Source organism: Mizuhopecten yessoensis, unplaced genomic scaffold (assembly GCF_002113885.1).
Source record: "Mizuhopecten yessoensis strain PY_sf001 unplaced genomic scaffold, ASM211388v2 scaffold9683, whole genome shotgun sequence".
Taxonomy (NCBI): Eukaryota; Metazoa; Mollusca; class Bivalvia; order Pectinida; family Pectinidae; genus Mizuhopecten; species Mizuhopecten yessoensis.
In genome coordinates, this window is record NW_018408170.1 from 718,050 (window position 1) to 744,467 (window position 26,418).

At 34.0% G+C, this 26,418-nt stretch overlaps 1 protein-coding gene across 2 annotated transcripts; it reads right to left on the reverse strand.

The window, feature by feature from the left end:
• Positions 1-8,378: 8,378 nt before the first annotated feature.
• On the reverse strand, positions 8,379-26,093 carry LOC110458643. 2 transcript variants are annotated; one of them, XM_021510435.1, is made up of 7 exons: positions 25,940-26,093; positions 23,479-23,583; positions 18,031-18,135; positions 16,236-16,346; positions 12,592-13,044; positions 11,779-12,030; positions 8,379-11,266 (listed from the first exon to the last, which is right to left on the reverse strand). In XM_021510435.1, the coding sequence occupies exons 2-7, from the start codon at positions 23,563-23,565 to the stop codon at positions 10,967-10,969; spliced, it is 1,308 nt and encodes a 435-aa protein (XP_021366110.1). In that variant the 5' UTR covers positions 23,566-23,583; positions 25,940-26,093; the 3' UTR covers positions 8,379-10,966. The 2 variants fall into 2 exon arrangements, with proteins under 2 accessions (XP_021366110.1, XP_021366111.1); XM_021510436.1 differs by lacking the exon at positions 16,236-16,346.
• Positions 26,094-26,418: the final 325 nt, after the last annotated feature.

Sequence of the window (26,418 nt, forward strand, 5' to 3'; positions counted from 1 at the left end):
CATTAGTTTTGTGAATTGTAACATTTTCATCTTGTCAATTTTTACCCTCTGGTCTTTTAAACCAAGTATTGAGTATTGAACATGCTGTCAGGACACTAATCAGGACTGTTCAATATACATCAGTTATTTTTTCACCTCCTGTCCAAATTTGCATCTTAGATTTAAACAATTGTATATATTATATAGGATCTTGCATGAGTTTCCATTTCATATGAGATTTATAAAAAGAGTCTAACAAATTTTTCAATTTAGCGAGCTTAATGAAAAATTTGTGATGAGTTACATAAATTTCATTTCATTTATGTAAGATCCTTTTTATCACATAATCAAGACTTTATGCAACCTTGAAATGTAAAAAAGCCGCCATTTTGACTCCAGTGCGTAAGTTTGTGACGTCATGTACTTGTCCTAGGCATGACATCACAATTGAAACAATTGAAACTTACAACCAATCAAGGGGCTGATAGGTCATATTACATGGGTTAATAGGCAAAACAACATGACATGGTAATATTCACTGGATAACACAGTACATTATGTGATCAACCTTTTTATCATACGAATACCGTGTTACGCAGTGTCATAAAGCCATCACATAAATTATGTTTATGTAACGTGTGTAATATCACTCCGGAAATGACGTCACGATCAAATAGGAACCATCAATGTGATGTCACGTCATTGTGAAGCGGACGCACTTTTCATCGTTTCAGGGGGCCAAGTGCTAAATATTTGTTTCAGATCACAATTATACAGTTTACTTTGTATCATATGATTAAAAGAATCTGTCATATGTTTCCCTTCATATTAGATTTATGATACTTGTTTCGGATTTTTCATATTTGCTCGCCTCTATATATAATTCCTTTGTCTGGAGTCGAACCTCTGAAATAAGTATTCACTATGTTAACAAGGGCACTTACAGCCGACATTGTCATCAATGGAAACAGTGCGTTTTTGTTATAATTGGTGTGTACTTTTTACGGCTATATGCTTCCTTACTCTCTCCAGTGATTGACGACACACGTAACAGGTATACAAGTTTACATACAGATGTACAGTGATAACACTTCGGTGATTCTGAATAAACACACCATGAATGAAGTTTAAACATAAGGGAGATAACTCTAAACAAACCACAGATGTGTGTAAGATAACATATAACCTTAATGTTCTCAACATTAAATATTTGCTTGTATTTTGAATATTTTTGAACCATGTTTTATACGGAACCCATTTCCAATTAGAATGGAACTAATTAAAGCACTATTTCCGTAGTTTAAGTTGGAAAAATAGAGAAATCATTTGTATACATCAATTCTTTAGTAGTGATAATATCAAGACAGAAATGAAATTATGACATATGTTTAAACATTTAAATACCAACACATGATCGTTAACATTGAGGACAGGATTTGACAGTCATCACAGAAGTCGAAATTTCTACATTTAGACAGGGAGCATAGAACAACATCTTTCTAAGTGTACACAAATTTTGGATATTAATTCAATTTGACACTGGGAAATAAATAACACAATTTCATAGCTGTTCAATCAATACACCAGTAAAAAAAAAATCTAGCAGTGTAGAAGCATCCGGAACACCTCAGGCTTTTCAGAAAGACCAAAGGTGTTCCAGATGAGTGTACAAAGAATAAAGACCCGAGATGTTTCTGATGAGTGTTCAAGTAATGAATATCCACCTTGAAATAAAACCTGTCTACTAATTCTAATGTAACCCTTTCACCACTGTAGACCATAATGGACTCTTCAAAATCAATGCACAGTCAAGTCTACTAAAGCTACATAATAGGGGTGAAAGGGTTAAATCCAACCAAGTCAAAATATCACTCCATTAACAATAATCATTTAAGGATCCAGTATTTTTACAGATTCAAGATTTCAGCCCAATCTTCTGGAAGAATGAAGCAAAGTGTCCCAATTCTACACTTTAGACAGTTTTAAGTTTTGCCTCTATGGAAAATTGGAAAAACAAAGGTTGACATGCATGAACCTAGAAAGTCTAGGAGAGCTACTAAACATTGAAGCACAGACTTAAAACGTACAACCACGTCTGTACAGGCTTCCCTGCCATAACAACCAACAATGTACATCAGTCTGGAATATAAATCTCATAGAACTGAAGATGTTCTGTACAGTATTTCTACAAGAGAAACGAAGAGGACTACCATCTCTTACAAAATCTCTAACATCACTAGTACCCGAATCGGGACATTTTTGAGATAAATATCAATATTCTTTATACCACACTATCGGTTCCAAAAATGTTTGTTCATTTTTCATAAATAGATAATATCCACTTCTCATTTCTATTACAAGTTGATATTTCGGGCGTGTGGTTCTATACATTTATAAACAACACGAAATACTACCAGGGTTACGTAGGCCGTTGAACTGGCGTTTCTGTACCCTGAAAGGGCCACTGTTTTGGCGAATATTTGGGGATAAACAATCAATATCAGCAAAACAATATGCATAGTGGATAAAATAGACCTTTGAAAAATAAGAAGTGTCGCACGGCACGTGTATCAGGATAGCTTTGTAATGGTAATTATTCTTACTTTTAAATTGTCCATGTAATGATAATCAGCAGCTCTTAAAGCTTATATACCGTTAAATTGTCACGGGAAATGACAATTTCCTGGGCCGTTTTCCCACAAGTGTCCCGTTTTGGGTACTGTCCCGATTTGGGTACAGTGACGTTACAACTCATCTGACCAAAATATAAAAGCAACAAATGGTCCGAACAGGCCATCCCGTGACGGTCAACACTCAATACTGATGATGGTTAAATTCCATATCCCACATCATACAGAAATTTATCCACTACAGTTTTATTACACGGTCAAATAATACATGAAAGTGTCAAAGGAATAAATTAAACGAATTCAAACGAAAGCAAAACAGAAAGAACATGAAGATTCAAGTTTCCAAAACAAAAAATAGCACCATTAAAATTTTGTGAGGAGCAACAAAATTGTATTTTACGGATCCTTTTTGAAATGTTGATAGGCTTCAAACAGTTTGGCCCTCACTTCATTTTCTTGCACTGCCACATAACTTGTCAAAATGCTGCGGCTTTTTCCGACATAGTCTACAAACAATCATTTTAGTCTTGCCACTACATTTCAGGTGTACTTGCTAAATGTGTTGTGACATTTTAAGATCAAAATTGCAAAATGCTGTTCTGCTATGTTATCTATATTTGTAAATAAAAAATAAATAAAAATTATTTAAATAATTTCGTTTTACATCTAGGCACAATTTTCAACACAAAACTTCAAAAAAAAAAAAAAAAAGACAAGTTCACACAACATCACTGTTTAAACCGATAGGAAATAGGTTGTAAATCTCAAGCAAGCACCACATCAGAAACAATCTTATTGGAAATGCGTTACAAATCTTAAACAAGAAGCAAATCAGAAACAACTTCATGTCGTAAATATAGTTGTTTTGCATCAAATAGTGAGTTAATGATTAATAAATTACTGATCATATTCTGAATGATGTCATCAAGATGTGTGTTTTTAATGTAACAAAATGTTGTGGTACGACATCATCATAATATGTGTATTTATTGTGACATCATCAAATGTGTGCTAAAACAGGCATTAAGTGAATCATCACATATATTAGCTACACATGTTAATCAACTGATTTTTGTGAAAACACTGTGAAAAACACCGTGACATAATCAGAAGTGTTTAATGAAGCAAGTTTTGTATCACCAAAAATAAAGGTTAAGAAATCTTTTTCTCACATACTTCACACGGTGATCCCGTTGTTGCTAGGGAAAAGATAACTCCATCTTACACGGGGTAGGGAAAGACAGCTGACACGCGCTATGACGTCATAATAATGGTTGTCGACGTGATGTCATTTTATTGTTTCGATGATGTCATACAAATGTTGTGAATGGGGAATCATCCGTCTCAACCCCAGGGCTTTGGGGTTTTCCGGAAGAATAATATTGATGTTATTCCGACTGGAATTTGTTTATTTGTATTTATGTGAGAAAAATAATCAAACATGGGTCTGTTCCATAGACAGGGATATCTCACCCCTCGTGTAAGACTTTGGCTGGCCAGCCAGACTCTAACACTCGGGTTGAGATATCCCTGTCCACGGAACAGACCCATGTAAGATTCTATTCGTTTCAGTTTAATGTTAAATTGCAGAAAAAATTGTTACATTCCCAAAAATTGGATTTCACAGCTGACGTTAACAAGAACAAAATTTGTTTTCTCATATTTCATAGATTCCACACAGGACACCAGTAACACCAGGAGTTAACTGCCCAGAACCCAGTCACATGCCTATAGTATTTGTCAATATGACATTAAAGTGATGCTAGATACAACAGACCTCCCTAAAAGATTGCTGTTTTATTAACTCATTCAACCCTGAAGACACATTTGAACTCTTCCAATTCAAAGGTGCGAATAGTTCAAAATGAAATTTCAGGGGTGTATGAGTTAACTGAACAAATATACATAATTATCCATTCATATTGTTTATTTACATTCATATTGTTTATTTTAAGCATTGTATAATATCGTACATTTTAGTTTGAACTTAATGCTGGTTTTTAATTAATGAACAGTCTTTTTTGTCTGATTAAAACATATATTTTTTAATCACACATTCTAAACTGTAGTAAAAACTGGTGAACAGACGCTGATTGTTGTTATGTAGATATCTGGGTCGTACATATTAAACTGGTGAACAGACCCTGATTGTTGTTATGTAGATATCTGGGTCGTACATATTAAACTCAACATGACACTAAAAAGAACATTTTCTTAAAAAGTATTTCATTTAAGCAATAAAATATGGGAATCTCAACAAGGAAACAATAGTTTAACATAAACATAAGTATACGATGACCACAAGGAGATGACCCACAAGGAGGAGATGACCACAAGGAGATGACCCACCCACAAGGAGATGACCACAATGAGATGACTATCAGCACACAGAACTACACATAAAACATACAGAATATATTATGCAATAAATAAAATTTAGATTTTCAGAAAAAAAAATGAAAAGCAGGATATCAATGAAGATTTTTTGTGACCATTTTTGTTGTCACTACTAAACTTAATCTTAATTACCTCCCCTTGTCCTATAATTTCTCAACTTAATTTTGGACTTTAAAAAAAATAAAGTACCACCATGGCTTTTAGAAGTTTTGTTGATCCAAAGCATTTATTAACCCTTTCACCACTGCAGACCATAATGGACTCAGCCAGATCAATGAATGCTAGAGTTTACTTAAGTAACATAGGGGTGAAATGGTTAAGGGAGAAATTGGTTTGAAATAGTTTGGTTCATACAAAACCATGACACCACATAGCAGCTGTCTGCATCTCAGAAATGTTATACATGAAACAAAGGGAGGTAATATAAGACATCGGCCACTTTTGTTTATCGCAATCCAAACGGTTGTACCGGTTGAACCAGAGTTGTTCGTTTATGAAATAAGGTCGGACCTAGAAACCTGATGGTGCTTTCAGGCGAGTCTTGACAATGCCTTGTAAGGCCTGAATGAACAATTGCACTTTCGCCAGGATTTATACCCCAAATTGTTACATTTAAAAACAGACAAACTGGTTGTTCCGCATAAACAAACAGGCCCCTTACTATTTAGCAAACACTAGATGAATAGCTACAAAGGCCATTTTTCAATGTGGTGTCACAACTGGTTTATCTAGTTTTAAATGTCGATCTTCGTATACCTAATATTTATGAGATTCAGTATAAACCTCAATATAATGGCCATTTCATTTACCAACTTGCTTATCATCAACATATTTTAAACCTTCTTTTTTCCTTTTACTTAATTGACATTGCCTTTATGCATCACCAGAATCTTTAATAATGCCATTTTTTTTTTAAACTTCTAGCGGAAATGTAACAACATTTTTACAACCTGGCATCCATTAATTTTAGGGTAATCCTTTAAAGTGATGTCTGGTCAGGTCTTCTGTCTCTTATCAACAAAGGCAAGCTACAAATCTTTCAAAACTAAATGTCATATCATCTTCTTACGGAAAGAAGGTTGTTAAAATGCATCAGTTCCGTGGGTTACCCATGTAATCGTGTAATGTCTTGAATCACTTGACCTCTGACCTACTGCTTTAGCCAAGATCACACCATGTAATCGTGTAATGTCTTGAATCACTTGACCTCTGACCTACTGCTTTAGCCAAGATCAACGATGGCAGACAGGTAACCGACAAAATGTCTACAAGTCAACAACTCTTGTCCAATCTATTAAAACTATTAAAACACGATAAACGAAAATGGCCCTATAGTTATAACACATTAAAACAATGATTTATAAAGGAAAATTTCCACTCTTTTTCAACAAAAGATTGCCACATTTAACATTTAACAAGGTGAGCACGTTATAATTACAACACACTCTTTGGTATAATTCACAAAATACTGATAGAGCAATGGGAAAAAACCTGGAAATCCCCTCTATGACGAATGTAGCATAAAAAGCAGGCTGATCTTTCAGTCCGGAAGTATTGCGTGGGAAATCTGTACTGTTACAGTTTTAGCATAAATTTAAAGAACTTTGAAAACAATAACATACCAATTAATAATTTTCAATAAATTTGTAATAAAATTTGACATTAGAAAAATTAGCAGAACATCTCAAGTGATTACAAATAAAATAACTTAAAACATTTTATCATCATTCCAATGTTTAGGCCTTTTATTAATACATATCCAATTGTCTCCGTGGTGCATGCATTATTGTAAATAAAACGCTACTTTACCCATAATACCTGTAAATTTTATCTCCCTTAAGGATGTATGCTACCTTACACTTATACCTGTGATTTGTGTTAAGAGTTATCTCCCTTAAGGGTTTATGTTACCTTACACATTATACCTGTGATTCTATGAATGCAGTTAGGCCAAATATTGAGCTTAACATTTTCCCTGGTATGTGGCTTATTGTTGCTAGGTTTGAAAAGATTGTAAACTTTTCTTCACACACGATCTGAATACGTCAGTCTCAGACAGAGATTTCAAGTACTAAGTATTAAGTGTGATCATATTCCCATGTATCAATTTAAAAAAAAAAAAATTGCAAGTTCCAATCGTCAGTCAACCCAAACCCATCCCTTTATATCACAAGACATGAATGTATTCTTGAAATGAATTGAAAAAAAATAGAAAAGTGAAATACAAAGACAACGTACATACGATCTTCTGCCTTGTTGTCCCACATTCTACATGTCATGAAATTGATTATTCATGATGTCATGAACTTATTGTGACCCTGAAAGGCAGGGTGTTCCTGACCTCAACATCAATTTTGAAAACGCTCAAAAACATCTTAAAATCGTCCTTTATTTTTAGTTGTTTTAGCTTATATGAATAAGAATGGGGCTAATACAACATGTACTGTATCTTTAATTGTTTTAGCTTATATAAGAATGGGGCTAATACAACATGTACTGTATTTTTAGTTGTTTTAGCTTATATGAATAAGTATGGGGCTAAACAACATGTACTGTATTTTTAGTTGTTTTAGCTTATATGAATAAGAATGGGGCTAATACAACATGTACTGTATTTTGAGATTTGTGGTGGTATAGAGTGATTATACTGTTGCAATTTGAGTTTTACTGGCGATGCTCCGCTCTGCGCCATGTCACCAATGTAACTCAATTTGCAAAATCAGAATCACTATATACTGCAACATAATCTCAAAATTCAGGAGATTTATCCCCTAAATGATTATCAGGTAGTAAAATGTCAAAGTGATCGAGACCTCATTTATAGCTCTGTAGACGCTGGCTGTTCCTTTTATTTGAATTCTACGTCAGATTTCACCGACAAAAACAGTTTTTAATCAAGTACAGTAAAATCCCACTTGCTCAAACTTGTAGGGTCCAGTTTGAGGAAGTGGGGTTTTATTGTACCAGGTAATGGACAATTTTCAAAATGAATGAAAAAACAAAACAAAAACATTTTATATCAACTTATTCCTATTCAATTTTTAGTTGTTTGAACAGAATTGTAGACAGAGAATTCTAACACATTAGGACAGAACCTTTTATGTCTGTTCAGAATGATAGGACTATCTCTGACCGCCGATTAATACTTAAACAGATACCCTCCAAGTCTATTTTCCAATCCCCCTGTCTGATATTTCTGTATTTCAAAAAAAAAAAAAAAAAAAAAAAAAAAAAAAAAATTTTTTTTTTTTAAAAAAAAAAAAAAAAAAAAAAAAGAAAAACACATGATTGCTCTGATGTATAAGAATATGATATTTTTTCAAGGTTTAGTCCATTTAATTATAAAATATGCACACATAACATTGTGATATATATTACATTGCTAAAGAAACCGTTAACAGTATAATGTAAAACAGTAATGAAATAACAAATCAATTCATGTACAAACAAAACATTCATAATCATTATGTTCTACATTTCGTAATGAACAACAGGGATATTTCTTTGGATAAAAATATACTTTGGGCATGTTGCGTAACCCCATATTGATAAACGACTCATATAGAAATTATTTACAAAAGTAATTGACATAGAAAGCCTACCGTATTTCCGCACTAATAATCCCACGCTCTGTATTACAACACCATGTGACTTTCGTTGTCACAAGGGCGTAAAACTCCCATCTATCTCTATTGCATATTTATTACTGTATAGCGGAAATTTTCACTGCTGTTAAATTTCCACTGCTGTTAAATTTTCACTGCTGTTAAGTTAAATTTTCACTGCTGTTAAATGTTCACCGCTGTTAAATTTTCACCTTTTTTTCCTGCAATGAGGCGAGTTTATCAGAGTAACGAATATAAGTACACAACAACTAAGTTTGTTTTTAACGCAAACAGCAATTGAAAACTTATCTTGTGAGGTTTCGAAATGTCGAAATATTTTTTGACAGCTGACTTTACTGATTCGGCACACTGTGGCTCAGTGAGTTGTTTTCAGACGTTTAGTGTCGAGACACTGGTCAATTGCACTCTTTGCTTGACAAAGGAAGCAGACGTTTTTGAAAGCATGCAAAATAGTTTTCATTTACCGTTTGTGTTCAAAACAAACTTAGCCTTTATTATTCATACCAAACTGATGAATCTTATTCCGGACACAACATACCGTTTATATAGTAATTACGCGTAAAGAGCGAAATTAATACTCGGCAATTACCGATAGTACTGTGAAGAGCTAATATTTGACTCAGCAAAATTATCCAGGTATACCGTATTATTACAAAGATATTATTTTCTTAAATAATATCAATAAAATTCCTAAATACTATGGAAAAATATGTAGTAGTTTGTATACCACTACTGTACAATATCTCTAGACAGTATACTGGAAATGTTCTTTTATTTTAAAATTTTCAACCTCCATAACGTGGACAACCATAAACATGTGTAAACGTCCTACTGTACACAGTAACTCTACCGTGAAGGGCAACTTCACGTAGTTCTTGAATGGAATTTAGCCATACTGGGTGAATATAGACTACTACTATGAAATCATATATTTCCGTGGGGCCCAACTGTCATGTACCCAAAAAATCACCATTTCATGAGTACATGTACATGAATTCAAGGGCGGCAAGTACCCACTCATACGGAGAATAGATTATTAATTAATGACAACCTAGAAATTACTTTGTGGACGTATGAATTTGTTAGATGTAGTGTAACCACGAAATCAACGCAATTAAAAAACCCACCAAAATTAGTGATTTCACAGTATGTGGATGAACATTTTCGAATTAACAGTAGTCCCAGAGCCTAGTCAATAGACTGCATGTGGAATGGGCCCAGAATTTATACCCAAATTTGTTGCTATACTATCCAAAATGGCTCCTTTCCAGATATGACCCAGGGCAAGAAATATCCCACGTCAAGCGGATTTAGTCCGTGGGCAAGAAAAAAAGTGCCTACTTGCAAAATTTCGTGAATGCTAGATCAAAGGTTAATATTTACAACAGGACGATTACTACGGACAAAAATAGAAACGAAGCTCAAAGGCTAGTCTTCCATAAAAACGTATCATTATCTTTACAATGGGTGATCTAGTATATTTCATCTGCAAGCAAAGGGCCACTCCTTTTTTGAAAATGTTGTTCTTGCCCTGCACTTCTAAAATCTGTGCTACAAGGGGTTTGGTGCAATATTGAGCATGGGGTTATAACACATGAAACACAGTAGCTAGAGTCCTGAAGTGGACCTAAGGTTCAGCAAAGGTCGCCTTCAAGATATCATTGTTAATCTGGTTCAGAATCAAATGTCATGGACAGGCTCCAGCAAGGTATGGGATGAAAGCAATGAATCGAAATATAAAACCTGTTGATCATCTTCTTCAAGCCATAATATGTCAGTAAATTTAAAAATTTACAAAAACTAAACCTATCATTCATTTATTTATTTTTTTTCATTCTTCAATAAAAAATAGTTGATTTTGGCTTGTTAGTTACAGATAAATAAAAAGATCACAAAAAAAATAATAACAAAAACAATAACTTCCTGTGCTTTTAACAAAAGAAATCAACAAAAACAATTATATACAAAATGCAGTCAGAAGCATACAATATACACGCTCCATTTTCTGGAACAATAAATAGTCATAGAAAACATTTAACAGTTAATATAACATTGTAAGTTAATTTGGCGGATCCATATGACAAAATAGAAAACCTTAAACTTTATCATTGTAACTTTGAATTTTCTTTTCATAAAAACATAATTAGATTTCGCCATCTTTTCTTGATATTTGTAACAACAGGGTTTGAAAGAATATCTCAATTATTTCACACGTGTGTGACAAGACTTGTCAAAGTTTGGTTCAAACTGATTTCATATTCAGTCCTGAAATTAACTTTTCTTACTCATATATTTATTGAATATGACTTTGTTAAAATTTCTGAGATAATAGAATTAGAAATTCTTGTCTGAATTGCCCATTCGTTTTTTCTTGGATGTGTTCTTCACTTCCTCTTCCCGCTTACAGAATGCTGCTAGATTCCTCTTCAGGGTCTGTTGTGCGTAGAACGATGTGTGGGATTGACGATAAGAAGCCGCGGACTCGGAGAAACTGGATCCAAACTCTTCCATGCATGCAGCAGCTGCAGCATACGGCATCAGACTCGAATGTGGGTACTGCTTCTGTGCTATGGTTCCAGATTGATCCGCTTGGTTGAACTGTCGCATATATTCCTCCGGCGTAGTGCTAGGATCCTGAACAAGCATATATATACATCCTAATTAAGACAGGTATTACTTTATATTTTGAGACTGGGTTTTTTTCATTACGTTTATTTTAATGTATTCTAATCTATTTAGTTTCATGTGATTAATCATGTAAACAATTATGTACACAAATTGAATGTTACTCCACACCAATATGTATGGAAAGTCGTTCCACGAACTTATTGTGTGTTAAATTGGAGAAATCTACAATATTAAAATAAGCCAGTCTGCTACTCGAAAGTCTTGTTCTAGATACCTCTAAACACTCATTGTAGCACCTCTACGATGCTTTTGTTACTTCCTTACTTGCAATTGGCAAATGAACAATATAATAAAATAATTATGCTTGGGTGAAGAGAATGAAGAAATTTATGAAATACACAATTTTAAAATTCTAGCCATCAAACTTTTTACACTGTTCCTATGTGTTGTCGTTATTCCTCTATGCATCACTTTAATTCACTGGTGAAAATGTCACGAAAACATCTGTCAAATCTTACCTCAATATTAGCTATCGCTGAAAAAATATCTTCAAACTGTGAGGAGAGTGGACTATTAGAAGGGTCCGAGAGCTGTACTATTTCTCGAAATCTCTTTGATTCTTTTCTAAGCTCCTCTGAATGCGCTGGTAGACCGTGCCATTTTATGACCTCTGCAAATTCTCTTATGGCGACGGTCATTTTATGTGTGGCTTTTCTCTTTTGTCGAATGACTTGAAGTTTAGAAATGTCGCCGGTCTGATGTTGCTGTACCTAAAAAAAAAAGTAAATATTCAGAGTTGTACAATTCCACAAGTCAATACCCGGGGCTAGTAGAGTTTATGCCAGGAATTGTAAACAAGAGGCCCCATGGGCCTGAATCGCTCACCTGGTATTAATCTCACACTTGTAATTTTAAAAGTGGACTAAAATACAGCTTCAGGCAAAATATCAGTGTTTGAAACAGATGACGCCTGTGACCTTGAAAGTCGAACAAGGACATTATAAGTTGAACAGAGTTTATAGCCTTCCATACAAGCATGCTTCTGGCCAAATATCATTATCCTAGGCCTGTTAGTTATTGAGAAGAAGATGTTTAAAGGTTTTGAACATATTTGACCCCTGCAGTGACCTTGTCACCCGGAATTTGTTTGCCCTTACAGAGACATAACAAGGTATGCATTCTTTTTTACTCGAGAACCACACTTATTTACCTGAAACTGATATTCGCGGTAAGCATCTATTTCTTTTTCTATGTCACTGGAAATTTGTTTGCCCTTACAGAGACATAACAAGGTATGCATTCTTTTTTACCCGAGAACCACACTTATTTACCTGCAACTGATATTCGCGGTAAGCACCTATTTCTTTTTCTATGTCACTGGGAATTTGTTTGCCCTTACAGAGACGTAACAAGGTATGCATTCTTTTTTCCAGCGTTTCAAATGTATCTTTTGGTTTGTTGTTCGGATCCTTCCACGGTAAAACTGACGGCCACGATTGAGGCTCAAATTTTTTAGTCCATATTGACGAAGAGCTGAAAGGATCTTGATTAACCAATATGCGGGAGAGTTTTGGCACAATGTCGCGGAATGTGTTGGTGAGAATGGTTCGCGTCTGTTCCTCGCCGCTCTCCGAATCCGTGTTCAGTTTGCAGCATGTGCACTTCTGTTTAGTGGAATTGCGTTTCTGTCGTCGGCCGCCTCCACTACACTTGGCGGGCATGCTCCACGACTGCTGGGGAGGTGGGTGTTTGGTATTCTGCGGCTGAGGCTCATGGTCAAATGCCTGAAATGGGTAATAAAAGTAGGTGAAAAGAAGTTTAATTACTGCGAGAAAAAAAAACCCAATTATTTGTTTGGACTAAATGCAAATGTACATGTACAATGTATGTGAGATAAACAGGATACAAGAGGAGATAGATTAAATGTCACACAGGGATTCCAACCAAGCACCTCCAAACTCTGCACTACCTAGTCACTCTGGATCAGACCAGTTCAGTTCTGCTTATTAGTTCCTCTACAAAATCCTTCAAAAAAGTCTTGGGCACCAAGACACATAAAAAGCTACACCACTTTGTGTGGATTAATATTTAGTTCCGGCCATCCTCAAACAGTTCTTTGAATTTCCCTTCTCTCATTTTTTTTCAGTGGGTACTTAACTGTTAAGATTATAGGTGTTTTTTTGTTAGCTCACCTGGCCCGAAGGGTTCTCAGTTTTGTATAAACGGAGGGTATGGTCCCCCTGGGGGCAGAGGGGTGGGGCCAAATAGGGGGAAAATAGGTAAATCTTTAAAAAAAATCTTCTTCTCAAACAATAGAAGGATTTTGACCAAATTTTTTCTAGAACATCTTTAGATAAAGAAGCCTCAAGTTTGTATAAACGGAGGATGTGGCCCCTCTGGGGGGCGGAGCCCAATAGGGGAAAGAGAAGAAAAAAAAATCTCCTACTATATAAGTGAAGGGATTTAAACCAAATGCAGTCTTAAGCATGCTTAGGGACAAAAGAAACAATTTTGTATAAACTGAGGTGTGTGGACCCTCTTCTTTGGGGAAGATTGAAGGGGGCCATTACGGGAAATGGAGGAAAACATTAAAGATCCTTCTCCTTCTGTACTGTTGAAGGGATTTTAACCAACCTTGTTCTAGANATATTTTCCTTTCTGTACAAATGAAGGGATTTTTAAACCAAATGTGGTCTGAAGCATGCTTAGGGGGAAAAATCAATTTGTTTAATTTGTATAAAAAGGTGCATGTGAGGACCAATAGGGGAAATAGAGGAAAATTGGGACATAACATGGAATCTCATTTTCTTGGTGTCTTTCCCACCAAAACAGATTTATATGTAGTTCTTCTTGCAACTTTGTTTCTTGTACTCCTTTGATAAACCTGTATGGTGCTCAGCAGGTTTTAAATTGAAAAATAAAATACCAGGTGATCAAGCTATTAAGGCCCCTGGGCCTCTTGGTTTTTTTCTTCTTCTAGAAATGTCATATTCTACATAAAAACACAACTGCCAGTGATTTTTTTTATTTTTCCCCCCTGAAAGTTCAAAACAAAAACAAAAAACTTGGTAGCTGTCATTTCGAGTGAGTTGGTCGTGAAGCATGCAGTTTAAGGATGACCTCACCGACAAATTCACCAGAAATAACACACACAATGACCAGACCGGAATTCAAACCTGATGAGGCCATTCAACTCCAGATTAAGTATGAAACCAACCCGAGGTGGTCAACTGCAACTGACCTAGTCCAGTTGCCTAAGGCCAAACAAAAAGTATTTGGTGTTTCCGGTAACCCTACCTACCCTAAATTCTTGTGCCTACCCTAAACTTTTGGAGGCAATTTTCAAAAAAAATTATACACTGTTAAAATTCAAGTTCATTCTCCTATATAAACCATATAACCTACCCTAAATTTTTCCAAAATGTTACAGGAAACACATATATTTTTTGTCTGGCCTAATAACTTTTACTGGATAATCTCTTCTTAGAAACACACAATAATAAACTCATCCAAAACTGTTTCAGATCACACATGTGATCTGTGTTAGTTTCCATTAAGGCATGCATATATATGATTTATTTAGGCCATTTATTGCTATGTAAAATGTATATGTGCATTCCTGGCAGTTATCTCCCTTTTGAAAGTAACTACTGTATATCTGCTTCTCAATACATCGTAGATACCTGTTAAAATAAGATTTATTTTCCTTAAAGATATGCCACATGCACATCACACACAAGATTCCCAGTCATCAAAATCAAGGAATTTCCCCTGAATTTTATTACCAAAATAAAAGGAATTTTTCCCGACTTTCATCACCAAAATCAAGAGTTATCTCCCTTAAGAGTATTGATACTTCTCAAATTATGCATTCAATTATATAAGTTATCTCCCTTTAGCTGATGTCAGATACACAAATACTGGGGCCTGTTCGTTTATGCGAAACAACCGGTACATCCGTTTTTGAATGTAACATTTTTGGGTATAAATCCTGGTGGATATGTTTATGCAGGCCTTGCAAGGCTTGGTGAAGGCTTGTCCATCAGATTACTGGGTTCGACTTTATTTCATAAACAAACAACTCTGGTCCAACCGGTCAAACCATTTGGATCGCAATAAATGAAATTGGCCCTGGTACATGTGATATATTGAAGCATACATGTACATGATTCATAATAGATTCCAAGTGATCTCAAAGTAGTTGGAATATTGAAGTTTATATATATACATTGGAAATCTGAATCCTTATATATATATATGCTATATATGGCAAAAAAATAAATAAGGTTTTGTCTATCCTTGACCTACTTAGCTACTGAAATAATGTCTTTTTGTAACCACTTTTATTTTCAGATTATTTCTATATTCTTTGCTTCCAAACCTTGATTGACAATTTCTGCAGACAGTACATGGCTCCTTTGACCGTTCAAAATAATTTTGTCTATCATGTTTTTTCCGCAACATTATCATGAGTTTACTGTCTCCCTCACCAGTCAAAGACTAAAATGGTGCAACAAAAAATGTTTGAGCAATCAAAACCAAGATCAAACAAGCTGACCTTTGACCTTAGCATGACCAGACGATGAGATGTTAAGCATATATTTTTGTACTAGCATCATTGAGGGCAAACAACTAATGGTTTAATTATAATGGTGCTAAACAAGATGCGAATGACTTTGGTATTAATATCAGTAGAGATCAAGCAGTGATATTTTTTCCTGCTAGTTTTATAGCCAAATACAGGCCGCTTCCCCAGGCTAAAAAGTGCTTTATTTTCCAATTGAAGATAAAATCAAGAATATCTGCCAAATTTAAATAAAAATAATTGCTTTATTTTCCCAATTCATGTAGGAACATCACTGTTGTAAAATTTAGGTTAAAAAAAATACTGGCAAGCAACCAACATCTGAATTAGCATGGCTTTAAATTCGACACAAACATTTTGAGCTAATTATATAATTACATGTGTACTTACATGCAGTCTATTGAGGAATACAAAACAAAGGCTTGCCACTCTAAACGTCGGTTTGTTTGCTGGATCATGGACATGCTGTGTGCTAGCAGTTCGGAAATGAGACTCAAATGCCTGCCAAACAAAATAATAAACTAACAAATCCGTTTTTCCCTTATAAAGCTTTTTTTTCAAAATCATGGACCGTTTTCCCAAAATACTCAGTATTCCCAAAATACTCATTTAAAAAGGTTAGTAAACAAAACAAATGACTAATAATAATGACAATGATCGTTGTTGACCAAAGGACTATGTATGGTTAACTGTTTGGGCCTTTTTTGGCCCCCAAATCCATCAAAATTAAAAATCTGCAATACAACTTTCAAACGACTGTTTCTTAATTTTGGCTGCCATGGTAACCAGGTCATATTTGCACAAGTTATTGAAATTTGATTATTCAGTCAATTTTGACCGGGTTTTCGCCTAGTTTTTCTCTTAGCTACCATAGAGCGCACTCTTGAACAAACTTTATATTTCTCCTAAAGATGTATTACAGGTGCCTACACATTATCCTTTGATATAAAGTTTGTTCAAGCATGCGGTCTATAGTTTCTAGGAGAAAAACTATGCAAAATATCATAATATTCACTGAATATTCAAATTTTTCTAATTTATGCCAATTTGAACTTGTTACCATGGCAATAATTAGAAATATAAATAAATATTTTCAAAATAGTATTTGGGAAGTATTCAAAATTCAAGAAACAGTCATTTCAAAGTTCATTTAAAGGTTTTGAATTTTGATGNGTACGCCCCTCCCATATTTTTGAGAACTTATTTAATGATATAACCACCCTCCAAAGCACCCACCACTCTGGCTTTCTTCGTTTAACAAACTATACACACTATATCACAACCTCACAAGACTATTTTCAAGTTATTTCGGAGAAAAAAAAAAGATTTTCAAGTTCTTTCGGGAAAAAAAGCAATTTTTGACTACTCCCTGAGAATGTATCCGACAGTTTTGTCTCCCTTTGATTTTGCAGCAGCCGTTGCAACCTTTGTTTTGTTACCTTAACCAATGCCTATAGCTATGCAGACAATTTTTCATGCACCTTTGGCTTTAATAATTACAGCAAATCAGGTCAACAGTGTGTAAATGGTAATGCCAAGTTATTTGTGGATTATCTACAGAGTACAGGATAATATCTTGTTATCTAAATCATGCAAATTATATTTTACATGTTCATTTCTTTGGCCAAACCGAAAATCATGTGTATTTCAGGTAGTATCCCAGAAAAAAATACGGTCAGTTGGTTAATGATTGGTTATATTTCAATGTTTGTTTTTTTCATGTTCAGGCCAAATTTTTGTGGTTTTTTTTGTTTCAGAATGCCTGAAAAAAAAATAGGGTAGGTTGATAGGCAAATATCTTTAATCTTAACATGAATTTTTCATTTTCGTGAATTAATAATTATGCTCTATTCCAAATTTTACAATGCATTCAACACATTACAATGGCTATTAATTTGTCAAGAATAAGGTCAGACTGTCGGTACAGTTAGAAAGTATATTTTAATGAGTGGCTATGAACTTTCCCAGGCTTATTAAATAATCTTAGATACATGCATGCAAGTACGTATATATACATACAAAATGTAGCTGATCAAATGTTCTAGTGTCGGCAGGAAAATCTGGGGTAGATCATAAATACCTGAAACACACACATTTTTTGTTTTGCCTGAACAAACACAAATATGTGGGGTCATCTCAAACAATGCAGGGTTACTTTGTAAACTATGTGTTTCAATATTCTTACATGAAGTCTTCTGAGAAACAGGAAACAAAGGGAAGCAACCCTGAAGTTACTTTTCTTCACTGGTCCACTTCTCTCGTGAAAGGTCTTCACATTTTGTCTGGAATTCTGAGAGGAACCAGACTAAACATTAAACTTGAAATACACACAGTAAAATATATACACACAGTAAAATATGTATACACACAGTAAAATATATACACACAGTAAAATATGTATACACACAGTAAAATATGTATACACACAGTAAAATATATACACAATAAAATAATTCATTTTCTTGTAATTTAAACATAAAATATCTGAACTATTAATTTGAAGAGCAGTAAAGGTGGGGAGTACTAGTCCCATCACTTCTCTACAGTATACAGGCTTTGGGAATAGAATCCCTGTTTACTTTCATTTGTACAACACTGGGGAATCATAAACGACATAATTTGCTGGACAATAAATAACTTAAACGCACAATGAATCATCAATGTTTCCAAACTGGTAATGGATGGTGTGGAAAAGAGTTAGTGTAATAGTGAGTAAAACTTAAAGATCCCTAGACATATGGCTAGTTACATCGTATAGTATACCCAATTGCAATTTTGAGCCCCGATTCAATATCAATGTACATTACAACGAAAAGAATATCAGTAACAGAAACTGTAGGTACCAGTATCGAAGCAGACGTATTCAGATAGACATGACAACATAAACCCTAGCTAGGCCTTCCGCATCCTCTGAAGTACATAAAGATGAACTCAAGATCACAAATTTGCAACCACGCAGCTGTCTGAGAAAAATATAATTTGAAAGTGTTGGTCGTCAGATTTTATGGGAAACACCTAAAGATCATCAATTGCAAATTCAGCACTAAGTTTCAAGTCAAAACTAGAGCAGACATCATACATACCTGTAATCTTTGTAGAAATATACAACATAAACTGATTTTACGTCAGAACTAGAGCGGACATCATACATACCTGTAATCTTTGTAGAAATATACAACATAAACTGATTTTACGTCAGAACTAGAGCGGACATCATACATACCTGTAATCTTTGTAGAAATATACAACATAAACTGATTTTACGTCAGAACTAGAGCGGACATCATACATACCTGTAATCTTTGTAGAAATATACAACATAAACTGATTTTACGTCAGAACTAGAGCGGACATCATACATACCTGTAATCTTTGTAGAAATATACAACATAAACTGATTTTACGTCAGAACTAGAGCGGACATCATACATACCTGTAATCTTTGTAGAAATATACAACATAAACTGATTTTACGTCAGAACTAGAGCGGACATCATACATACCTGTAATCTTTGTAGAAATATACAACATAAACTGATTTTACGTCAGAACTAGAGCGGACATCATACATACCTGTAATCTTTGTAGAAATATACAACATAAACTGATTTTACGTCAGAACTAGAGCGGACATCATACATACCTGTAATCTTTGTAGAAATATACAACATAAACTGATTTTACGTCAGAACTAGAGCGGACATCATACATACCTGTAATCTTTGTAGAAATATACAACATAAACTGATTTTACGTCAGAACTAGAGCGGACATCATACATACCTGTAATCTTTGTAGAAATATACAACATAAACTGATTTTACGTCAGAACTAGAGCGGACATCATACATACCTGTAATCTTTGTAGAAATATACAACATAAACTGATTTTACGTCAGAACTAGAGCGGACATCATACATACCTGTAATCTTTGTAGAAATATACAACATAAACTGATTTTACGTCAGAACTAGAGCGGACATCATACATACCTGTAATCTTTGTAGAAATATACAACATAAACTGATTTTACGTCAGAACTAGAGCGGACATCATACATACCTGTAATCTTTGTAGAAATATACAACATAAACTGATTTTACGTCAGAACTAGAGCGGACATCATACATACCTGTAATCTTTGTAGAAATATACAACATAAACTGATTTTACGTCAGAACTAGAGCGGACATCATACATACCTGTAATCTTTGTAGAAATATACAACATAAACTGATTTTACGTCAGAACTAGAGCGGACATCATACATACCTGTAATCTTTGTAGAAATATACAACATAAACTGATTTTACGTCAGAACTAGAGCGGACATCATACATACCTGTAATCTTTGTAGAAATATACAACATAAACTGATTTTACGTCAGAACTAGAGCGGACATCATACATACCTGTAATCTTTGTAGAAATATACAACATAAACTGATTTTACGTCAGAACTAGAGCGGACATCATACATACCTGTAATCTTTGTAGAAATATACAACATAAACTGATTTTACGTCAGAACTAGAGCGGACATCATACATACCTGTAATCTTTGTAGAAATATACAACATAAACTGATTTTACGTCAGAACTAGAGCGGACATCATACATACCTGTAATCTTTGTAGAAATATACAACATAAACTGATTTTACGTCAGAACTAGAGCGGACATCATACATACCTGTAATCTTTGTAGAAATATACAACATAAACTGATTTTACGTCAGAACTAGAGCGGACATCATACATACCTGTAATCTTTGTAGAAATATACAACATAAACTGATTTTACGTCAGAACTAGAGCGGACATCATACATACCTGTAATCTTTGTAGAAATATACAACATAAACTGATTTTACGTCAGAACTAGAGCGGACATCATACATACCTGTAATCTTTGTAGAAATATACAACATAAACTGATTTTACGTCAGAACTAGAGCGGACATCATACATACCTGTAATCTTTGTAGAAATATACAACATAAACTGATTTTACGTCAGAACTAGAGCGGACATCATACATACCTGTAATCTTTGTAGAAATATACAACATAAACTGATTTTACGTCAGAACTAGAGCGGACATCATACATACCTGTAATCTTTGTAGAAATATACAACATAAACTGATTTTACGTCAGAACTAGAGCGGACATCATACATACCTGTAATCTTTGTAGAAATATACAACATAAACTGATTTTACGTCAGAACTAGAGCGGACATCATACATACCTGTAATCTTTGTAGAAATATACAACATAAACTGATTTTACGTCAGAACTAGAGCGGACATCATACATACCTGTAATCTTTGTAGAAATATACAACATAAACTGATTTTACGTCAGAACTAGAGCGGACATCATACATACCTGTAATCTTTGTAGAAATATACAACATAAACTGATTTTACGTCAGAACTAGAGCGGACATCATACATACCTGTAATCTTTGTAGAAATATACAACATAAACTGATTTTACGTCAGAACTAGAGCGGACATCATACATACCTGTAATCTTTGTAGAAATATACAACATAAACTGATTTTACGTCAGAACTAGAGCGGACATCATACATACCTGTAATCTTTGTAGAAATATACAACATAAACTGATTTTACGTCAGAACTAGAGCGGACATCATACATACCTGTAATCTTTGTAGAAATATACAACATAAACTGATTTTACGTCAGAACTAGAGCGGACATCATACATACCTGTAATCTTTGTAGAAATATACAACATAAACTGATTTTACGTCAGAACTAGAGCGGACATCATACATACCTGTAATCTTTGTAGAAATATACAACATAAACTGATTTTACGTCAGAACTAGAGCGGACATCATACATACCTGTAATCTTTGTAGAAATATACAACATAAACTGATTTTACGTCAGAACTAGAGCGGACATCATACATACCTGTAATCTTTGTAGAAATATACAACATAAACTGATTTTACGTCAGAACTAGAGCGGACATCATACATACCTGTAATCTTTGTAGAAATATACAACATAAACTGATTTTACGTCAGAACTAGAGCGGACATCATACATACCTGTAATCTTTGTAGAAATATACAACATAAACTGATTTTACGTCAGAACTAGAGCGGACATCATACATACCTGTAATCTTTGTAGAAATATACAACATAAACTGATTTTACGTCAGAACTAGAGCGGACATCATACATACCTGTAATCTTTGTAGAAATATACAACATAAACTGATTTTACGTCAGAACTAGAGCGGACATCATACATACCTGTAATCTTTGTAGAAATATACAACATAAACTGATTTTACGTCAGAACTAGAGCGGACATCATACATACCTGTAATCTTTGTAGAAATATACAACATAAACTGATTTTACGTCAGAACTAGAGCGGACATCATACATACCTGTAATCTTTGTAGAAATATACAACATAAACTGATTTTACGTCAGAACTAGAGCGGACATCATACATACCTGTAATCTTTGTAGAAATATACAACATAAACTGATTTTACGTCAGAACTAGAGCGGACATCATACATACCTGTAATCTTTGTAGAAATATACAACATAAACTGATTTTACGTCAGAACTAGAGCGGACATCATACATACCTGTAATCTTTGTAGAAATATACAACATAAACTGATTTTACGTCAGAACTAGAGCGGACATCATACATACCTGTAATCTTTGTAGAAATATACAACATAAACTGATTTTACGTCAGAACTAGAGCGGACATCATACATACCTGTAATCTTTGTAGAAATATACAACATAAACTGATTTTACGTCAGAACTAGAGCGGACATCATACATACCTGTAATCTTTGTAGAAATATACAACATAAACTGATTTTACGTCAGAACTAGAGCGGACATCATACATACCTGTAATCTTTGTAGAAATATACAACATAAACTGATTTTACGTCAGAACTAGAGCGGACATCATACATACCTGTAATCTTTGTAGAAATATACAACATAAACTGATTTTACGTCAGAACTAGAGCGGACATCATACATACCTGTAATCTTTGTAGAAATATACAACATAAACTGATTTTACGTCAGAACTAGAGCGGACATCATACATACCTGTAATCTTTGTAGAAATATACAACATAAACTGATTTTACGTCAGAACTAGAGCGGACATCATACATACCTGTAATCTTTGTAGAAATATACAACATAAACTGATTTTACGTCAGAACTAGAGCGGACATCATACATACCTGTAATCTTTGTAGAAATATACAACATAAACTGATTTTACGTCAGAACTAGAGCGGACATCATACATACCTGTAATCTTTGTAGAAATATACAACATAAACTGATTTTACGTCAGAACTAGAGCGGACATCATACATACCTGTAATCTTTGTAGAAATATACAACATAAACTGATTTTACGTCAGAACTAGAGCGGACATCATACATACCTGTAATCTTTGTAGAAATATACAACATAAACTGATTTTACGTCAGAACTAGAGCGGACATCATACATACCTGCAATCTTTGTAGAAATATACAACATAAACTGATTTTACGTCAGAACTTGAGCGGACATCATACATACCTGTAATCTTTGTAGAAATATACAACATAAACTGATTTTACGGAAAACGTGTCTCATGCGATGATGATCTTCACTTGCTAAACCCATGCTACGGCTGACTTATATCTGAAATAAAGTAAAGACATTCTAATTATAACAAACGGTATATGAAAAATGTGCCTCATTATAAATAAGTTGAAACATTCACTATAAATTTAAACATTCTCATATTTTTATTTTCTTTATGCATTGAAGTAAAATATTGTTGATAAATATATTATTATTGAATACTTCAATAACTAATTATGTGATTAAACAAAACTCCTCAAACTAATTTATATCCATGACTGTTCAAACTTACTGATTGCGTTTGGCAGCCATTTAAATTAGTTGACAGATAGTAAAATCAAACCTATGAATAATGTCTGTTATAAATATAGATATTCATAATTTACTTGAATTCACAGCAGTTTTTATGGGAAATAAATTTGAAGGCATTGACTACTAGTAATCATTTGATATACATGTACAGCGAAACTGGACTGGGTTGATCGTTGGCGACCAGGTAGCTCAATTGGTATAGAGCGTTCGTTTAGAGTTTGGAGGGTCCCGCGTTCGAACCCCTGTCTAACTGTGCATTTTTCCTCTACTAGCTGTTACAGATATTTTACAAAGTAGTTCTACAAGGACTATAAGTGTATTATCAAATGTATACATGCATGGTACATATATTATTTAACAGATCTAGATCTAGTACACATATTGCCAATTGAGATACGTGGTTGCAAGACCTCCGGCTGTGGTATCAACCGATCTGAAACTGGTCTTTTGAGCTATTTAGAAGATTTTATCACTTTTTGATTACAAATAACTTATCTGTCAACATTTATACCATTAAACTTCAAGTTAATTAATGCGACTTGGATTTATTTTTATGAAATATTTATATCTCAATACAGCTATTATAGGTTAAAGATGTACGTAACAGAGCACTACAGCACAAGATCAAAATTCTGCATCGTCATGATCAATATTGACAGAGGAAGGTTTAAAGATGAAAATGAAGGTGGATTAGCTATATAGGTATTTACAACTAAATCGGCAGTGGTGCTGTGTGCTGGACCTGGTCATTATTGGTAACAGGTTTTCCAGGACCTTTTATTTGAACAAACCAACCAAGTGACTTTTTCTACCCTCCAACTTTTGTAAAATCTGCATATATGAGATATATCAGGTCGGGGAAAACCACTAACTTGCGTGTAATGCGCAAACTCGCCTATTATAAGCCAATAGGGGTATGGATTTGTTCCTAAAAATAGCCAAAATCACTTTAATCTTAAATTTTTCACATTGTTTGTCCAAGTTGCAGTTATTCAGTCATGAAACATAATCCAAATGCAAAAATAAACTTTATTTGCATGTGGGAAAGTACCAAAAACAGATGCAATACTTCCGGTAAAGATACATCAAGTTTCTAAGTAGCCAACGCTAACATCTTTTAGCAAAATATTATTTACTTTGTCGTAAATTAATGCGATTTTTAATAATATCTTGCAAAGGTTATTGTTAAAGCGATTTGTTTTATTTTAGTAATTAACCCATACTCCGACTGGCGTATAATAGGCGAGTTTGCGTATATACGCAAGTTGGTGGTTTTCCCCAACCTGTATATAAAGAAGGCATTCATATTTCAACAAAAGCCAAAATCCTAACTGAGCATTTTGGCCTGCCGTCTGTTCTTAATCATATGAAAACCGTGTTATCCCATTAATGATAGTTCATTTTGTCATTCTGACATTTTATTATAAGATCATTGGAAATTTTTAGGGCCAAAAAACATATAAAGCTATACATTATCTATTTGGAGATACATGGAATAAACAATCTGAATATGTTATTTTAGCAAATAATGTTAACAAATTAAAAATTAACTCGACAACCACTGGAAAAACCAATAACTTTTTTTAAATTACAGAGCTGCAATCATGTAATTGTCAAATTATTTATATTATATGCATAATAATACATTGTATGTATTTTTTTAGTATGGTATAGAGGGCTTGTGTGTAAAGCACAAAGGCACTGTTGCCTATTGCAAATTAAATAAAAGGTTATGTGTATAAGCCCTGAACCGGAAATAAACTTATCTTATCTTATTTAATAATTGAAGACATCGTTTAATGATCAGTGCAACCATATTTCTAATTTTTCATAACCAACTTTATATAAATAACCTGACATTTCTTTTATTTCATCTCCAGCGAAACGTTATATGTAATTAATGCATTATTTTCTTCGTGCGAATTAATATCAATGCAAATACTGCAAATCATGCCAATATATTACAAAATTTCCTCGTTCCTAAGCACTATTGTAGACAGGATGTTATCAAAACGAAAAACAAATTATTTTGACGGATTTTGGGAATCGTTGTCATAGACAGCACAACAATTAGACATTCACAACACCAAAAATAATTTACCTTATATTCCGAACTATCCTATGACAACCCTTGAATATAACTATATAATCACTACAACCCGAAATAGCTGAGTCTATCTACTCCAAAATTCTCCAAAACAAATCTCTACAATATATTTATGGCTAACTAAATCCGGGCATTTTCCCAAAGGACATCGTGATCACAAGAATGTTTGACAGCTCTGTCTAAACTACAAATACACAAACGGACTTTTACCCGTAATGTGACTACTAGCCATGCTACAATGTCGTGATTCATTAATTAGCTTCATATTTTATTTAATATCATTTTTACATAGCAATTACCTTTGTGAGTTCAATTGTTGGCTAGCTTAATGAAAATCTTTAATCGACAAAACAGGATAGAAACAGGATAATAAAGGGGCATAACTCGAACACGCCTAGTACATTTCGATAAATTCGAATATGATTCTGAAAAGTAAAATGGAAATTGTTGATATCTTTCCTTTCCTAAATTGA